At 51.9% G+C, this 18928-nt stretch overlaps 1 protein-coding gene across 2 annotated transcripts in view; it reads right to left on the bottom strand.

The window, feature by feature from the left end:
- Positions 1 to 1005: 1005 nt before the first annotated feature.
- Positions 1006 to 18928, bottom strand: part of RHPN1 (rhophilin Rho GTPase binding protein 1) — a 39763-nt gene continuing 21840 nt past the window's right edge. For both annotated transcript variants that reach the window (XM_065628738.1, XM_065628739.1), the window contains 12 exons: positions 17818 to 17893; positions 17360 to 17437; positions 16189 to 16313; positions 14791 to 14957; positions 13489 to 13676; positions 13164 to 13320; positions 10099 to 10218; positions 7551 to 7745; positions 7174 to 7250; positions 5481 to 5627; positions 4052 to 4210; positions 1006 to 2971 (listed from right to left, as the gene is read on the bottom strand). In XM_065628738.1, the coding sequence (XP_065484810.1) occupies positions 2777 to 2971; positions 4052 to 4210; positions 5481 to 5627; positions 7174 to 7250; positions 7551 to 7745; positions 10099 to 10218; positions 13164 to 13320; positions 13489 to 13676; positions 14791 to 14957; positions 16189 to 16313; positions 17360 to 17437; positions 17818 to 17893 (1684 nt within the window). In that variant the 3' untranslated portion in view covers positions 1006 to 2776. The remainder of the gene's footprint in view (positions 2972 to 4051; positions 4211 to 5480; positions 5628 to 7173; positions 7251 to 7550; positions 7746 to 10098; positions 10219 to 13163; positions 13321 to 13488; positions 13677 to 14790; positions 14958 to 16188; positions 16314 to 17359; positions 17438 to 17817; positions 17894 to 18928) is intronic.

Below are 18928 nucleotides of genomic sequence, written 5' to 3'. Positions count from 1 at the left end.
GGAGGTCTGATGAAAGAGGAAACATCTTGAATTACAAAAATATGTCAAAAAAAAAAAAAATTAGTCAGATGGTGTTTTAACCCTGGCTTGGTAGACAGGAGGCTCCCCACCACTTTTTTATTCATTAACCCAATGCTGAAAGCACTGGCCTTGGTTCATTCCCATCTAAGGGGGTTTAAAGCCACCTCTGTGTCTCTGAAGAGGGGTTACTGTGTTCTGTGGGGTGCACTGGGGTGCACAGTCCCTGAGAAAGGGACCTGTCTGGCTACCAGGAGCCATAGTCCAGCCCCACAGCCATGGGGTTTGTTGTCCTCCCGGGGTGGTGGGGAGGTGGAGTCCAGTGAAACATGGACCTCCAAAGGGAGAATAGAATGGGGAGTCCCACATCAAGGCTTTGCTGTTTACCCACTGCCAAGGAGCTCCTCCAGTGTGGGTGATGCCTTCATTCCTATTGATCTGCTCCTCCAAAAACAAGGGATTTGGAAACCCCCTTGGAAACCCAAACCCAGCAGATTAAAACACGCTGGGTGAAGTAAAGATGACTTTCTTGAACGGTTTCCTTTTGTTTTCTGAGGAGAAAAGCCCCCAGGGGATCCAGCCTGAGCTCCGCTCCCCACCTCCCATGTCACTTCCATGAAATAACTCGTGACGAAGCCACCAGCTCCCATCACACAACTCTAGAGGTGGAGACGATGTCTCACCAAGGTCTAGATGCTTAGGAGCTCAGTTTGCCTTGGATCAGGCTGTCCAAGAGCCAAATGATCTCTCCCAACCTCAACAGCTCCAGGTTTAGGTAGAAATGACCCCAAATCAACCTATTTGCAAGCTCAATCCAGGGCTTGCTCCCCTCCATGGCTGGTGCACCCAACCTATCTGTAATTCACAACAGCGATGAGCTACGAAGTGTTTTCGAATCAGTGCTTTTTAATCCATAAAAGGTGAGAGTCCATGTACAAATTAAAAAACAAAACAAAACAATAAAACAAACCCACCGTTGTTAGGGAAATTATCCTACTCACACAAAACACAGCCCCTCCGCCAATACCAGTGGAGGAGCTGGGTGATGCAGGTGGCAACACGACGCGCGGGCTCGCCGCTCGTGCACGGCTTCTTCCAAATAAATACATCCCCAGGTCGGAGACGTCCGTGTCGGCAACACATTTTAAGGATCGTGGAAAGATGCTGCCGGGATGCAAGGTGGCCTTTTTTTGTGAACCTACCCCCTTCCTCACCAGGCAGCTGGCGAGATTATGTAGAAAATATGACTGTGCCAGATGGCCTCGTGGTGGCAGCTGGATCCATAATCCAGTCTGACGATGTCTCGGTCTACAGAGAAGCCTCTGGGTCAATAATGCAGAGTTAGGAGCTTTCCTCTAGCTCTCCTTAAATAAAACCAGGGCTGGAAGCTTGGCACATGGGCATGGAGCCACCTAGAAGAAGTCATGGTACAGCCCTGGGCATGGGGGGATGCTCTCACGATGATGTCCCGCTGCCAGCTCACGTTCGCTTCATTAAACTACCGCTACAAATTCGTCACGACTTAAAAAGTACAAAAATACAATTGCATCTCTGAAGGGTATTTTATACCTACCAAGATCATCCAAGCACTGAAGACCAGACAGCTCTTTAGCCTTCAGAAAAATAAATGCACGAGGCGGAAATGGGATTGAGAAAATTTTGCCAATATATCTAAGCGTGTATTCGGAGTCTCCCAGCATTTCCAGTACAATTACCAAGATGTATGTATCCATCAGCCCAGCCCTGGTTCAAATGCTGACAGCACAGTGTCAGGGTATTAGCAACGTGTGCAAGATCCAATACTAGCACAAATTTAGTAGTTTAATAATCTGGAGAAGCTATCTTCCTGGAATTTTAATCTCACACCAAGAAAAAAAAAAAAAAAGACTCTTAGCTATTAATCTACTCACATATTTAGGGCAATCCACCTCTGCTGATTAAAAAAAGCGAGACGACAAATGCACGTTAAGTCTTTCCCTTTTCTTCCAAAGAAGCAGGCTGTGCAGCTGGGCTGTGTTCGCTGGGCCAATCTGCGTTTCCGTTAAAAAAAAAAAAAAACAAACCAACAAAAAGCACTAAAAAATAGTTAAACCCGTGCTAACTTCAACCCATTTCACTTGGACACCCCTAAATGGTAACCTGGCAGAGACGCATGGCCCATTGCTGCCTGGGCAGGTTGGTGCTGGACCCCGTGATGGGGTCACCACGAATCATTGATGCCCACGTTATCCCCTCTCTCAAAAAAGAGGAGTCGAAGGTGATCTCCAGCTGGAGCTGCTGAATGATTCGGCTCTGCCAGCAGCTCTCGGGCGAGCAGTGGCAGCGGTGTCATCTTCTAACCTTGCGGAGAAAGCCTAGGAGACGCTAAAGAAGGTTACGGCTTTTGCTTTAATGGCTGGGGTCTGGTTTGGCTGCTCCTCGCACCGAGCAGAAGATACAAACCAGTCCCTGCTTTACACCGAAGCACAGCTCCCCCTGGCCCCTTAAGAGCAAAAAAAAAAAAAAAAAATTAAAAATGAAGAATAAATCAGTGTTTCCCTGTATTGTTTAGCTGAGGATCGTTGGACGCAGGAGCTGGGAGATGGCGGAGTCCGGTGCTGTGCATCGCCTCTTTGGAGAGGATCCGACCAGCGGCACATCCCCAGGGAGGGGGGATCCCTGTAGAACTGACGCCAGCACAGCCTGGACAGGCCACCAGTGCTTGTGAAGGTTCACGAGCCCCCGAGCTCGTGGGACACAACCTAACCCCGTGGCCGCTTCAGTACATGGCCTCGTTGTCACCCACCGCGGTGAAGGGAACGCCGTAAGTGCTCTTCTTGCTCCTCTTGCTCTTCTTGCTCCAGACCAGCAGCGTGCTGGCGCTCTTGCTGTTCATCAGGCTCTTTCGGCTGTTCTCCTTGTTGCTCTTCAGCATCCCGCTGCCCGAGGACATCGCCGCTGCCTTCTTGTCTGCCTGTTTGGGGAGGGGAAGGGGGAGTGAAGCCAGGGCAGCACCCGGGCTGGAGACGTGATGCCCGGCTTCAGCCCTGCACCTCCAGCCTGGGAGCGACACACCGGGGAATCTGTTCTGCAGTTTCCCACCTAAGGCTTGGGGTTAAGAAAGACACGGACCTGTTGGAGAGGGGTCAGAGGAGGCCACAAAAATGATCACAGAATTATAGAATGTCCTGAGTTGGAAGGGACCCACAAGGATCATCGAGTCCAACTCCTGTCCCTGCACAGGACAACCCCACAGTTCACACCGTGTGTCTGAGGACGTTGTCCAGTCTCTTCTTGAATACCGTCAGGTTTGGGCCGGGACACCTCCCTGGGGAGCCTGTTCCAGTGTCCAGCACCCTCTGGGTGAAGAACCTTTTCCTCATGTCCAACTGAACCTCCCCTGGCACATCTTCCTGCCATTCCCTCGGGTTCTGGCGTTGGTCACTAAAGAGAAGAGTTCGGCGCCTGTCCCTCCTGCTCCCCTTGTGAGGAAGCTGTAACCGCCATGAGGTCTCCTCTTATTCTCCTCTTCTCCAGGCTGAACAAACCCAGTGACTTTAGCCACTCCTCATACGGCTTCCTCTCCAAACCCTTCACCAACTTTGTAGTTTTCTTCTGATCAGAAGAATGGAACAGCTCTGCTGGGAGGACAGGCTGAGAGAGTTGGGTTGTTCAGCCTGGAGAAGAGAAGGCTCCAGGGAGACCTGATCGTGGCATTTCCGTACTTAAAAGGGGCCCTATAATAAAGATGAGGACAGACTTTTAGCAAGGCCCTTTATGACAGGACAAGGGGTGATGGTTTTAAACTGAAGGAGGAGATTCAGGCCAGACATGAGGAACAAATTTTTTACAATGAGGGTGGTGAGAGCCTGGCTCAGGTTGGCCAGAGAGGTGGTGGATGCCCCATTCCTGGAGACATCCCAGGCCAGGCTGGACGGGGCTCTGAGCAACCTGAGCTGGGTGAAGATGTCCCTGCTCATGGCAGGGGTTGGACTAGATGCCCTTTGTAGTTTCCTTCTCAACCCAAACTATTCTATGATTCTATGTGACTTACAGCTTTCGGTCCCTCCGAGCCCTGCAGGGTTATCACACCGATCTCCACTCCCTCCTCCCCAGTGCTCTTCAGCAGCTGCACCACCTCAGCGTGCTTGGACCACTTGCAGTCCTTGCCGTTCACCGAGATGATGTAGTCTCCCTCTTTCAGCCCGGCTTGCTGTGGGGGTAGAGAGCAGACACGCATATTTGAGCTCATGGATGCTGCTGCGTGAGGTCTTCTCAGTGTCCATCCCACCCCACATGTCCCAATCCTGCAGAGATACTGCCCACAGGGAGGGTTGCCATCCATCATCCACCTACAGCACAAGACAGACGATGCCTTCATCTTCCTAAAGATTTCACATCTGCTTTGCAGCATGCACACAAAAGCGGGATCCTCTACAGACTAAGGATCTCTTCCGCAGCTGCTGGAGATGGCCACGCTTGACATCCAGCATGCTGCAAACTCCCAGCTCCATGACGTTTTGCAGCCTTCTAAAAAGTACATCCAGTTCTGACTCTTCGATAATGGTTAAAGAAAAATTAAAAAAAAAAAATTATCGCCTACAAGCCTAGATCCTTGAGAAAATGGAGCAGGCTCAGCAAGGTCCTACGCACATCCTTTATTCATCAAGGCAGCAACAAGGCTCTTGACGTGCTTGAAGGAAAGCACGTGCCAGCCTGGGGCTGTGGGGACAGCGCCAGAACCAGGAGCAACCCAGCCAGGACACGCCAGACCAGCTGCAAGGGACGTTTAGAAACTTGCCCACACAGGGACACCCAGATTTTGGTGTCTATCTAGAGACCAATCCCACCCCCAATCCCACCCCAGCTCAGTGCAATGAATGTTAATAGCCCGGGGGACACAACCGTGGTCCAGATATGGACCATACATGGTCTTTAAGAAGATTTTAGTCTTCCAAAAAAGGGATGTGATCCTGCTGCTACGGAGCGTGTTGTTACGGAGATGCTGAGCTGTGCATGGCAGGGTCGATGCTGAGCAGTGCCGGGGGAAGGGGGACACCTTTCGGACATCCCACCAGGATGCTCCAGCAAGCTTCTGCTGCAAAACAAAGTCACCCCTGATCCATCAGGAAACCCATACAGCGAGTTTTCACTGAGACAACTCGCGTTTCAGACTTGCCATCTTGTTCTATCCACTGTCGCATCCCAAAATGGGAGAGAAGGGAGCTGGGCACTTGCCAAAGAAAGGGGGCCAGCAGTTAAAAACTGAGCTCACCTCCCCATATTTTTCCTTAGCTGTCTCCTAAAAAAATAATCTCAATTCTTGTGTGACACCCGGGCTGAGATCTGGCAGGGACGAGTCTCCACCTGAGCGCACCAATGCAGTTACCAAGTCACACAAAACCAAACGTCTAGACCTAAAAACGCCCAGCGCCCCTTGAAGCAAGCCCTGACACCCCACTTGCAGCATTCCAGGTACTCACGGCAGCGCAGCCCCCCGGGATGACGCCAGCGATGAGGACGGGGGAGTCTCCTCGCAGCGTGAACCCGAAGCCGTTCTCTCCTCTCATCAGGTGGACCCTCCGCGCTGGGTACCACTTGTTTTTGGCCGAGAAAACCGAGAGGGGCCCCTGGAGGAAGGTAGAAAAATGGAAAACACTTTTTTTTGGTGCAAGGATGTGCAACCTTGCAAAACACCCACCGATGAGGAGGAGGCAGAGCAAGAAAACCTGTTTTTTGCATTTATTTAAGGATGTAGTTTTGAGCCTGCCTGGTGTTTTAGAATCACAGAATCATTTCGGTTGGAAAACACTCTCAAGATCATCGAGTCCAACCGTTACCACAACACTGGCACTAACCCACGTCCCTAAGAACCTCATCTAAACACCTTTTAAACCCCTTCAGGGATGGTGACTCCACCACTGCCCTGGGCAGCCTGTTCCAATGCCCAACAGCATTTTGTGAAGAAATTTTTCACAATATCCAATCTGAACCTCCCCTGGCACAACTCAAGGCCACTTCCTCTCGTCCTATCACTTGCTACTTGGGAAAAGAGACCAATACCCTTCCTGCATGTCTCAAAATCCAGATTTATACACTACAAAGCTAGAGGTGCTTAAAAGCCCATGTCAGATGTTTGGTCAGCAAGCTGGCATCAGTTTAGACACTACGATCCTGGAGCAAACAGAACAGAAAGCTCCGGTGGAGGGAGCTGGGTCCTTAATTTCTCCCTTCGGGAAAAATAACTAAGTAAAACCCATCACCCAAAGAGGGAGTTGAGGTTTTTCACCACACCTGGCTGGGGTGACGCAGCAGCAGGGTGCGAGGTGGTGGGATGGGTCACCTCTTCAGGGTCAGATCCTTCCCAAATCTTTCCTATTTTCCTGTCTTTTTCCTGCTTTCCCACTCCCACAGGAGCAGGATATATCTGCCTGCCCTGGAGATGTTCAAAAGCAAAGACGTTCAACCTCTCCTTGAGGTGCTACACAGCCCTTGGGGTGCCTGGGGGACGAGGACAGCTCAGGCAGGTCCCACAGCAGCCCCAAAGCTCAACCTTGCTCCCCAAAACCCTGTAAAAGCGTGAGAGTAGGGATAAAGTTCTGGTGGGATTCTCCCAGTGCCTCCCAGCTGGCACCATCCTGCTCCTCCAAAAAGCTTCCACTAAAGGGTCCCTTTGGTCCCAAAATGATAGAATCATAGAATAGTTTGGGTTGGAGGGCCCTTCCCAGCTTCCCCAGTGCCACCCCTGCCATGAGCAGGGACATCTTCACCCAGCTCAGGTTGCTCAGAGCCCCGTCCAGCCTGGCCTGGGATGTCTCCAGGGATGGGGCATCCACCACCTCTCTGGGCAACCTGGGCCAGGGTCTCACCACCCTCATTGTAAAAAAAAAAAAAGTAAAAAATTGTGAAAAAATGCCTGTGCCCACTCCTCCGTGCACCGGAGGAGCTTCATGACCCATTTAGGTCTTGCAGAGACAAATTCGTGCCCTCCCACCCCTCCCTTTGCCTGGGAGGAGGTGGCTCGTCCTCCTTGGAAAACCACCCGTGAGAGCAGCAGCTGCACCGGGAGAGGGAGAAGATGCTGCGGAGAGGAAGGACACCAGGCAAGCAGAGCATGCAGGGGAGGAGGAGATGCCTGTTCCCTCGGGGAGGCCTCCGTCCCGTAGCTGTACATACCAGCCTGTGGAAAAGGTCGGTCACCTTCACCTGGGAGAAGTTGGGGGATTTTATCTCCGGTTTCTGGTGCGTTTTGGCTGGTGGTAGGGAGAGAAAAGCACACACGCTGAGGGTCAGGTAGTTGCGGCAGCTGCCGCCTCGACATCGTGCTCCCCGAGAAGGGATGGAGTGACCCATAAGAGCTGGGATCTGCTCAGGTAGCTGCCAGATGTGCCACCTCGAGCCCCCAACTCCCACCCGTGATGCTCCACCACCGTGCAGGGAGCTCTGGTCCACAGCAACATGCCACAAACTCACCGTGGAGTTTGCCCACCCCACGCAAAGCTGCCGCAAATCCCCTCTTCAGATGCACCCCCCCAAAAAAAAACCCCACTCACGGTGAATGTCTGGGGCATCTCCCGTTTCGAAGAAGTCCTCCTCGTGGTCTATTTCCGAGTACTTGCTCAGCGAACGCTTGTGAGCGAAGGAGAGGACCTCCTGGAGGATGTCCATCTTCCGCAGGATCTTGCACAAGCCGTGGATCCTCATGGCTTCCTCGTGCTTCATGATGGCTTTCTTCAGATGAGCTTTGCCTGCGAGGGGGCAGAGAAACACGGTCGCAGCCCGAGAGGAGCGGAGCAGCCGCCGTTTCTCTCTCCGCTCGCTCGGCTGCCCACGGATGACAGCAGCCTGTGTCACCCGACGTGACTCAGGGACAGCCCAGCCACGTTCGCAGCCTGCCAGGCGTTCCGACGCGCATTAAATGGGGTAGGTCCCAGCCGTCAGAGCATTTCACCCCCCCTGATGCAGGGCTGGGAAAAGGACCTTGAAGGGGTGACCTACTTCACTCCCCCCGGCGCTGGTGGCAGAGCCGGCAGATGTTCCCGAAAACCGCCGGCGAAGGAGCTGCCACCATGTCGCACCGCCCCCGAAGTCCCTCCTAACGCTTAACCTCAATCTCCTCCGCAAATTAACTTCTCTCCATCGTTTGCGTCCCCCAGGGGGTGTTGGGACACGGAGGAAAATTGAGCCCCGTCCTCCTGGTGACAGCTTCAGCAAGAAGCAACACGTCCCTGTTTTCTAGGCTAAGCAAAGCCTTCTCCTTGCCCTGCAGGTCCTGCTTTTCCACCCTTCTTCAGCATCGGCTCTTGCTTTGCTCCTCTTGACTTGCCTTCGACATGATTCCACCCTCGGGAAAATGGAGCGGCCGAAAAATGGCCAGAAGAGACGAAATCACGATGGCCCAAGGGTATCAACGCAAACATCTCCTCTGTGAGAGACTGCAACCAAGATGCCCGTATCCAATGCTGAACTACCAAAAAAGCCATATATATATATCTCTCTCTCTCTCTACAAAAATAATCATGTGTCATAGAAACACGTGTGCCTGTAGCATTTCCACTTTTAGGACACACGGTGGCAACATAACCCAGGAGGATGGTGGAACTTTGCTCCTGACTTAATAAGGACCAAAGCCTGACGACCTCTGCTTTCCCCCTTCGAGAAGTTGCAATCGAGGAAATAAATTGAGGCTGGATGGAAAACGGAGAGGAAGAAACTCTCCAAAATAACTGTATCGAATGTAATCAATTGTATTTTATCAAAGCACCCCCAGCCAGCCCACTCCATGGGCAAGAAAACAATGAGGTTTTACTGAATATCATCAACTCTTGCTATTTTCAAGAGATCACCAGGAACAGAGGTCAAGCATGGAAGTTGTGCAAGCTTTTGGCTCCATTCTGTTGAAGATGGTGGAATATACCATGTCGGATAAAACAGAATGTTATAAGACTAGGAGACCAGGGGAGCAGAAAAATATAGACTGAGCGGCCAGGAGGACTTTGTTGGGGCTGGTGATGTGACAAACTCATTCTTCATGCTCGTGGGGGAGGCAAAGAGGAGATGACACCCCAAAAATCAAGGTGCTAAGCTGGCTCTCCTTGCAGTCTCATTGGCGAGGGGCTGCCAAAACACGACTTCAGCTGAATAAGCAACGCTCTGTTTTTCCCCTGAAGCTGAAGATCTGCATGGGAGGAAGCTCTCGTCTCTCGAACCTTTTGGCGCAGCTAAAAAATCCACCCCCCTGGCATCTGCTGTGTCTTCTTGTCATCAAGCCAAGTCAGCAGCAAGCCCAAGCCAAGGAGCTTCTAGGATCTCTGCGTCCTCACGGATTTTTCCATGCTGCGTTGGGTGACGTTATCTGGCTCAGGCCACCTCAGTGTCTGAGGTTTTACCATCAAACTCAGCTGGACAGGTTGGTGCAAGCACCATGAGCTGGTCCTCAACACGCTAATAGGGAACTGTGACATTTTCCCACCTTCCCAAAAGAGGTTCTTTTCAAAGAAAACAACAACAAAAAAAAGGTGTCTTTGCAGGGAAACATCCCCCAGCAGCTCATTGCATTGCTTTGTGGAGACCATGCCTACATGGGGAAGGTCATGATGGGGCTCACTGCCCACACCTTGAGGTTTCATCATAAGAACCGGGGGATTTGTCCCCAGTGATGCACTTCACAGAATCAAAGAATGGTTGGGGTTGGAAGGGACCTCTGGAGGTCATCTAGTCCAACCCATCTGCTAAAGCGGGTTCACCGGAGCAGATCACACAGGAATGTGTTCAGGGGTGTTTGAATGTCTCCAGACAAGGAGATTCCAGAACCTCTCTGGGCAGCCTGTTCCAGGGCTCTGTCACACTCAAAGTGAAGAAGTTTTTCCTCATATTCAGATGGAACCTCCTGTGTTTCAGTCTGTACCCATTGCCCCTCCACCTGTCATTGGGCATCACTGAACAGAGTCTGGTCCATCCTCTTGACACCCATCCTGGAGATATTTATAAACATTGATGAGATCCCCTCTCAGTTTCTCTTCTCCAGGCTGAACAGACCCAGCTCTCTTAGTCTCTGCTCAAAAAAAGATGCTCCAGACTCCTCAACACCTTCGCACTTACCCAGTTTCCTCCTCTCCTCGGGGTCCTGCAGCAGGACGCGGAGTGATGGTCCCTCCGGCATGGTGACATGGAACTGCATAAAAGCCTTCTCCTGCTCTGGAAGTTCAGCATCGGATGCCGCTGTGTGAAACAAATGAGTGGGTATGGGCTTAAAAAGAAGTCAGGGTGCTGCATGGCCACCCAGACACCCATGGTGGTGGGGGAAAGGTGACCATGAAGTCACATCCATGCTCATGTGGCCCGGATAACTTCAGCACAAGCTTCCTCTCATTCAATCACAGCCTAAAATGACCACCAAGACATCACTGCTGGAGAGGGATGAGTTATTACAGAATCATTTGGTTGGAAAAGACCCTCAGGATTATCAAGTGCAACCATTAACCCAACATTGGCACTAACCCGTGTCCCTAAGAACCTCACCTCTGTGTCTTTTAAACCCCTCCAGGGATGGTGACTCCACCACTGCCCTGGGCAGCCTGTTCCAATGCCCAACAGCCCTTTCTGGGAAGAAATTTTTCCTAATATCCAACCTCAACCTCCCCTGACACAACTTGAGGCTGTTTCCTCTCATCCTGTCATCACATTCAAGGCTGCACCAGGCTTTGAAGTCAAGTGCAGGATTTGTCCCATTCGCAGCACAAGCATCCAACTCCTTTGCCTCTTTTCCCTCCTCTGCTGCAGTCTGGAAGCAGGACTGAAAATCAAGAGCCCTGCGTTTTCCCTGTGGTTAATGCCACAGAAACAATTCAGACAACAAGTAAAGCAAAAAAGCAGGGCAGACTAAAGCGTAGTTTAGAAAGTGAGCCCTCCTTGTTGCACATGGGACCCCAGCATGGGCAAAGACCTTGCAGTGCAACCACAGATCCTTCAATGACTTCAGAAGGGCCTGTTGGTTTTAAACTAAAAGAGGGGAGATTCAGGCCAGACACGAGGAAGAAATTTTTTACAATGAGGGTGGTGAAACACTGGCCCAGGTTGGCCAGAGAGGTGGTGGATGCCCCATCCCTGGAGACATCCCAGGCCAGGCTGGACGGGGCTCTGAGCAACCTGAGCTGGTGCAGATGTCCCCGCTCATGGCAGGGGTTGGACTAGATGCCCTTTGAAGGTCCCTTCAACACAAACTGTTCTATAGTTCTACGATTCTATGATGGAGAGGATGAAGATGGATGCAGCTTGCGCAGGTGCTCCAAGCACTACACTGGGCTCTCTATGTGTGATTTTTACACCCTTATTTCCAGCCAAAGCTGTTCCTAATCCCCTTTGGCTCACAGGGAGCTCAGGGTTTCATAGCAGCGTCCTTCCCTGGGCACAGAGTCTGATAAGAAGCAACCCAGAGGGTTCTAGGCAGCTTTGTGGACTTGCTGGTCCAAATGGAAGATCTCAAAGCCTGGTGAGCACCTTGGCATTGGCACAGAGCGGGGTGGGAATCAGCAGCTCCAGGGCTGGTTCACTCCTTGCCAGAATCCCCAGGGGATTAAACTGCAGCACAAGGAGTTTATTGCCAGCTGGTTATGGGAGCGGAAGATTTGTTATTCTGAACAAAGGGGTCAGGGCATGCTTGGAGAGGCAGCGAGCACGTGAGATCTCAACAGCGTGCTCTAGATGGAGGAAAAAAAAAAAAAAAATCCCCAAACACTCAAATTAGGGATTTCCTGCAGATTTATGCTTCCCCCAGCAACCAAGGTTACTAGGACACGGAAACAGCCTCAAAATTTTAGGGCAAACATTTGCCCTGTCCCTGTAGCTGCATGCAAACCCAGCTCCATCACCATCCTCTGCTGTTTCTGTCTTCAAGCCACTCCAGCCGCACGGCACCTCAGTCTCGATTCAGCTTCTGCAACGCCCACGCGGCAGAAGCCCAGCAGCAAGATTTCGGGCAGGCTCCGGAGCGGGGGAGGATGCTGGGACAGTCTGGCAGCCGTCACCCTCACAGCATTGCTTTCAGCAGCCATCCCCCAAGAAGCCACCCAGCCTGTCCTCATGTGTCCCATCACCACCAAGTGATGGGTCGGCACCACAGGTCACGGTGTGCATCGGCTGCCTGCCCCCAGATCCTCTTGCCTGACCCAAAATTGCTTGAAAGGGTGCTGGTGGTGGTGCAGATGGAGACGATGGGTCACAGCCCACGTCCCCGCTCCAGCTGGCTCCACAGAGCCACGTCAGCTCAGTTCTGGCACAGTCACCCATACCCTGCTGCCACCACCCCACCGCCCTTGGCTGCGCAGGGCAGCCGGCCATGAGGCTGGCAATTAAATTCGAGGAGCCCATACCAGTTTGTCCAGGGCTCCTTTGGATTTTATTTTTATTTTTTGAAGCCCCCAGCTGGCCTGTCACATGGCCTGGGGTCCCCCAGGAGGATGCTTGACCAAGGACACCAGCACACGCATGGTCAGCAGGCAGCTGACCCCCCACCGTTTACCCACCCAACCCCAAAGGGGACAGCAGGTGACATCCCTACAGGACCTCTATGCTTATCTTCTTGGAAGGACTTTGCAAACCAGAAATATGGGGGAAATCTGCCCTGGGCATGAATTTCTGAGTCAATAAGTGAGACCTCCCATTGCTGAGGGGAGACCTTCTGATCTCTGAACTGCCTGAAAGGAGACTAGAGCATGGAAGGGGTTGGTCTCTTCTCCCAAGTAGCAAGGGATAGGACAAGAGTAAATGGCCTCAAGTTGCACCAGGGGAGGTTGAGGTTGGATCTTGGGAACAATTTCTTCCCCAAAGGGCTGTCGGGCATTGGAATAGGCTGCCCAGGGCAGCGGTGGAGTCACCATCCCTGGAGGGGTTGGACAGATGTGGAGATGAGGTTCTTAGGGACATGGGTTAGTGCCAGGGGTGGGTTAATCATTGGACTCGATGATCTTGAGGGTCTTTTCCAACCAAAACAATTCTATGATTCTGTCAACAGCTCAGAGCATCCCAAAAACTTTAGGTTTTGTATCCACCTACTCTGTGCATGCCTCCATTCACCTCTTCTTTTGCAATCCCTCCCCAGCACCAGGCTGCCATGTAAAGCCAGAATTTGGCTGAGCAGGCAGCTGCGTCCAAGCTGTAACACTCACCAGGGCAGTCGCAGAGAGCAACGGCAGCAAAGTAGTGGGAGAGGGCTTTGAAATGCTCTGACTTGACATGGACCATGGTGGTCCAAGAGAAGGGAACGTAATCCTTCACGTGAGTCTGGGTCATTGTCTGGTGCACCAGCGAGTAGACGTCTTCCACCTGTGGGGAGTCAAAAGACACGCTGCTAAGCCATGGGTTGGGATGTTGGACGTCCATCAGGAGACAGTGACAGCGGGTTGTCCTCTCCTAGGGGGTTCTGCCAACCACAGAAGAAGCCTCTCCAGTGGTGACAGCCCCATCAAGTCCTCTCTTCCCCAAGGTGCTCACCCTTGCTGCCTCCTGGGCAAGCTGCAGCCAGGTGAGGAAGTCATGCTGGGCACGCAGCAAGGTCATCTTCTCAAAGACACACTCCTGGACCTGGGCAACCATCAGCCGCACCAGCATGTTCAAGGAGGCTGCACTCATATCCAGGCTGGGAGCATTGGAGAAGTTTTCCTTCAAGTAGTTAAAGGCACCTGCATGAGGGAGAAGCTCCTGGTAGCCATGGGGCTTGTAAGCAGGAGGGTCAGGCTTTTGGCCCATTAAGGTTTCCCCACCAGCAGCACAGGAGAAGAGCCAGCAAACCAGCTTGTATGTCAAACATCTCACCATAACTGGTGGGTAAAGAGGTCAGGGGTCCCTCCCTTGCTATCCTTGGGCCCACAGCTTTCTTCTCCAAAGCCCTGGGTGACCACAGTCATAGGGTCCATTCTTTCCCCAGCTACTCACAGATGGATCAGCATCTTTCCTCATCCCAGCTGGGACATCCCTACTGCTGTGCGGCAACAGAGAGGCCTTTGGGTGGCTGTTGGGTCATCCCAGCTCCTCTTCATCACCCACAAGAAGCAGCATGGTGCCAACATACACTAGGTTTGTGGTCCCTTGGAGATGCCCTGTCCCCATCCCACAGAGGTGGTGGCTGAACCATCCCTGGAGACATCCCAGGCCAGGCTGGATGGGGCTCTGAGCAACCTGAGCTGGGTGAAAATGTTCCTGTTCATGGCAGGGGGGTTGGACTAGATGACCTTTGAAGATCCCTTCCAAACCAAACTATTCTGTGGTCACTCTGGTGACGACTTCCAGACAGCACAGGGGACCCATAAAATAAGGAGGACCGGCCTATTTGGTAGAGGAGCAAAGGACTTACTGCAGCCTTTCAGTGCTTAAAAGAGGCCAGTAAGGAAGATGGGGACAGACTTTTAGCAGAGCGTGTTATGACAGGACAAGGAGCAATGGTTTTAAATTAAAAGAGGAGATTCAGGGTTGACGTGAGGAAGAAATTTTTGCCCCTGAGGGTGGTGAGACCCTGGCCCAGGTTGGCCAGAGAGGTGGTGGATGAACCATCCCTGGAGACATCCCAGGCCAGGCTGGACGGGGCTCTGAGCAACCTGAGCTGGTGCAGATGTCCCTGCTCATGGCAGGGGTGGGACTAGATGAGCTTTGAAGGTCCCTTCCAACCCAAACTATTCTGTGATCCCTCTTTGCACAACTGCTCCCTCCCCTTCTTGCACTCATCCGGATTATTCCCATCCCAGGGAAATACTGCCTTCATGCCCCTGGGGAGCCAGGGAAGGAGGGAAATCCACATACCAGCTGCCTTCTGAAAGGCATCGATGGCCTGGTTGAGGCCCGGCAGGGACGCACGGTCCTGCCGCGCTCCGATCTGGGTGTGCAGGGCTCCGATGTTGAAGAGCACGCTGCCCTTCTCGAAGGCCAGGGCCCGCTGGTGGGATGGGACCCCCGTCAGGGAATCGTACCTGGGGAACGGAAGAGGAATCGATGTCCAACCCTGGGTCCTTGTTCATGGATGCAGGAGGAGCCTGGAGGGTTTTCAGTGCTCTGCATGGGCTCGCAAAGCCACCGTTCCCACCATGACTGATCGCCATGGGGCACACGCTTTCTCCTTCCTCCCCTAACCAACCACCAGGGCAACTTTATGGGATTGAGTGCCCCCTCAGCAAGTTTGTGGATGACACCAAGCTGAGTGGTGCGGTTGACACGTCTGAGGGATGGGATCCATCCAGAGAGATCTGGACAAGCTCGAGAAGTGGGACCATGCGAACCTCATGAGGTTCAAAAAGGCCAAGTGCAAGGTCCTGCACATGGGTCGGGGCAACTGCCCGTATCAATACAGGCTGGGGGATGGATGGATGGAGGGAGAGCAGCCCTGCAGAGAAAGACTTGGGGATGCTGGTGGATGAAAGATTGGACAAGAACTGGCCTTGTGCTTGCAGCCCAGGTCAATCATATCTTGGGCTACATCAAAAGGAGCGTGGGCAGCAGGTTGATGGAGGTGACTCTGCCCCTCTGCTCTGCTCTGGTGAGACCCCCCTGCAGTGCTGGTCCAGCTCTGGGTCCTCAGCACAGGACACACATGGACCTGCTGGAGAGGGGCCAGAGGAGCCACAGAAATGATCCGAGGCTGGAACAGCTCTGCTGGGAGGACAGGCTGAGAGAGTTGGAGTGTTCAGCCTGGAGAAGAGAAGGTCTCGGGGAAATCTTATTGTGGCCTTTCCATACTTAAAACGGGCCGATAAGAAAGACTGGGACAAACTTTTTAGAAGGGCCTGTTGTGATAGGACAAGGGGTGATGATTTTAAACTCAAAGAGAGGAGATTCAGGCTAGAGAATAAATTTTTGCCCCTGAGGGTGGTGAGAGCCTGGCCCAGGTTGCCCAGAGAGGTGGTGGATGAACCATCCCTGGAGACATCCCAGGCCAGGCTGGACGGGGCTCTGAGCAACCTGATCTGGGTGAAGATGTCCCTGCTCATGGCAGGGGGTTGGACTAGATGACCTTTGAAGGTCCCTTCCAACCCAAACTATTCCATGATTCCGTAACAGCAAGCCCAGAGCAAGGGGAAAACCCAGCTCCCCACATCTGCTGGCTCCGGCTTTGCTGCTGAAGCAGCAGTACCATCATGGATGTTTGGTACCATCTCCCTCCCCACTCGCGATGACCCCAGGTGGGATGGGGAAATCTGCACCAACCAGTGGAAGAAGACACCCAGGCTTTTGGTGGGAGGGAAGAAACGGCTGTCGAGGAAGTAGAGCTGGTTGTAATACTCCATCAAGAGCTCCAGCCCGGCTTCGTTGCGGCTCGGGGTGCGCATCGCCTGTGGGGATGGGAGAGGAGACACGTGGGTGGGAAGAGAAGGGGAAAACGGGAGGAGAAACGACAGATTTATGGAGCTGCACATGCTGGCCAGCCCATGGGGAAGAAACTCCACTGGAGTTATTAGATCAATAGGATCAGATCAATATAATCAATAGGATTAGGTCAATAGTGGATGAGATGCTGTGCAGCAGCAGGATGCAGCTCCCTGGCACAGGTTCAGCTGCAGGAAAGGTCAGGGAGGCACCAATTGGGTGCTGGGGCGCCCAAATCCAGAGCCAGCCACCTGGGAGCTGTGCTGGAGGTGATGCTGATCTAAAACAAGCTGAGATTATTCTTATTTGGTTTTTTTAAGAGAAACTCATGCAAAGTCTGATTAAATAAATGCTAGGGATGAAATAGGATTTTTTGCTCTTAATAAAAAAGACCTTGAGCTTTTGACCCAGCATGGGAAGGAGGGTCGGAGCTCTCCTAATGTCTCATTTTAATTTTAACTAGGCTTTTTCCCAGTGTCTGGCTTTGCAAGGCTCCTCTCCCACAGCCTGAAGAGCACGATCAGGCCCTTCACAAGTGCTTGGGCAAGTGTTTTCCTTTCTGCTCTCCCAGATCAAAGCTTCACAGCAAGGCAAAACTTGAAGTTACTTATGAGACCAATTCATAAGAGAGGAAAAATTCACCTTTATCGGATTACTTCATATTTCCTCTTCTCCAAGCACTAGCTGGAGAGAGAGCAGTCATTTAGCCTTGCTGGGAGTTAATTAATATTCGTAAATCAGTAATGGATTGCATTATACATTTTATTGCTGTTCAGTTCTAGGTTAGCCGGGCATCAAAGGACAGGGTAAGAAAACAATTACTGAATAGTCTGTAATATTCTAGAACCTATGAACAGAAGTTGAGGTGCTCTAGTGTGGGAATCCCTTATTCACAAGGTTAAGGGTGCTGTTTGGAGAGAGGATGAGGAGACACCCGAAGCAAAATGTGGCACCTCCAATGAGTGTTTCTGGACAAGCCAAAGCAAGACACTGCAACTCAAGGGACACCGACCTGCCGCAGCTCCATGAACTCTTTGATTTCTTTTTCAAACAAGATGCTCTCCTCTCCATAGTGTTCACTGATGAAATCCTGGATGGGGAAACAAGAGAAAAGAAAACCCTGAGTCACCCTTTAAAACAGATTTTCATGATTTAAAGGGTGACTTTGGGTAATTCTGTATAATGCTGCTTTCCCTGCAAGGAAACCTCCACCAAGAAAAACCATCTCGTCCCCTGCCTGGCTCCTGCTCTCCAGTATCTCCACACCCCTACCTCCCACTTTACCATGTCTTAAGTCCAGCTCCTCCCCATAAATTTACTTTTTGCAGCTGTTCTAAACAATAAAATGTTTTGTAGATGCTGCAGCATCTCCTCTACAACACCCAACCCTACCCATGTGCTGAAACATCTCTCAAATTGCACGGTCGCTCCCCTCCATCAGTTTACATTGTGTGAAACCCCAGCGCTCACCTTCAGTGGTACCAGCAAATCCAGCTCCTTCGTCTCCTTCAGGCCCAAAGGGATCATGGGGACGCTGATGGACTCGCTGGAAGAAGACAAAAATTTATTTAGTGGTTGGTTTAAAAGCCTTGAAGAGACCTTGTGTGTCGGGGATTAAAGTGACGTAGCTCTTTGCCCTGGGCTTGTGCTGCTCCTGTTAAAGAGTGAAACTAGAAGAGGACTTGACTCCGCGTAGCAGAAGGATGGTCTTCCCAATGGGATGTTGGGAACACCAACACAAGAGAAGGAGTGCACAGAAAATAACCTGAAACCATCACTCCTATTCCTCCAGCTTCTGCTTTTCTCTCCATAACAAGTACGAGAGCAACAAAATAGGCTCCAGTAATGAAGCTGCTTTAATTAGCAACCCTTGGGAACTGGGTGTGATGTGAGGACAGGTCACAGATTCACCCACTCCTATGTGCTAATTTGGGCTTCAGTGCTGATAAGGACTTGCCTGGGCTGCAGCGCTGTGCCTGATATTGAAGTTTTCTACCTCTATTAACAGCAGTTGTCTAATAATAGGTCTTATCACAGAGCCGGTTCGATATTGTGAAATGCTGAAGACAGAATCATAGAATCATTTTGGTTGGAAGAGACCCTCAAGATCATTGAACCCAACTGTTAACCCAGCCCTAGCACTACCCCATGTCCCTGAAAACCTCATCTCCATCTGTCCAACCCCTCCAGGGATGGTGATTCCACCACTGCCCTGGGCAGCCTGTTCCAATGCCCGACAGCCCTTTCCAGGAAGAAATTTTTCCTAATATCCAACCTCAACCTCCCCTGGTGCAACGTGAGGCCGTTTCCTCTGCTCCTGGCGCTTGTTCCTGGGGAGCAGAGCCCGACCCCCCTGGCTCCAAGCTCCTCTCAGGCAGGTCAGAGATCAGAAGGTCTCCCCTCAGCTCCTGTTCTCCAGGCTGAACCCCCAGGTCCCTCAGCCGCTCCCATCGCACTTGTGCTCCAGCCCCTTCCCCAGCTCCGTTCCCTTCTCTCAACTCACTCCAGCACCTCAAGGGCTTTCTTGGTGTGAGGCACCAAAAACTGACCCCAAGATTCAAGGTTGGGCTTCACCAGTGCC

The sequence above is a fragment of the Caloenas nicobarica genome, chromosome 2 (genome assembly GCF_036013445.1).
Source record: "Caloenas nicobarica isolate bCalNic1 chromosome 2, bCalNic1.hap1, whole genome shotgun sequence".
Lineage (NCBI taxonomy): Eukaryota > Metazoa > Chordata > Aves > Columbiformes > Columbidae > Caloenas > Caloenas nicobarica.
This window is presented reverse-complemented; position numbering and strand designations above follow the sequence as displayed.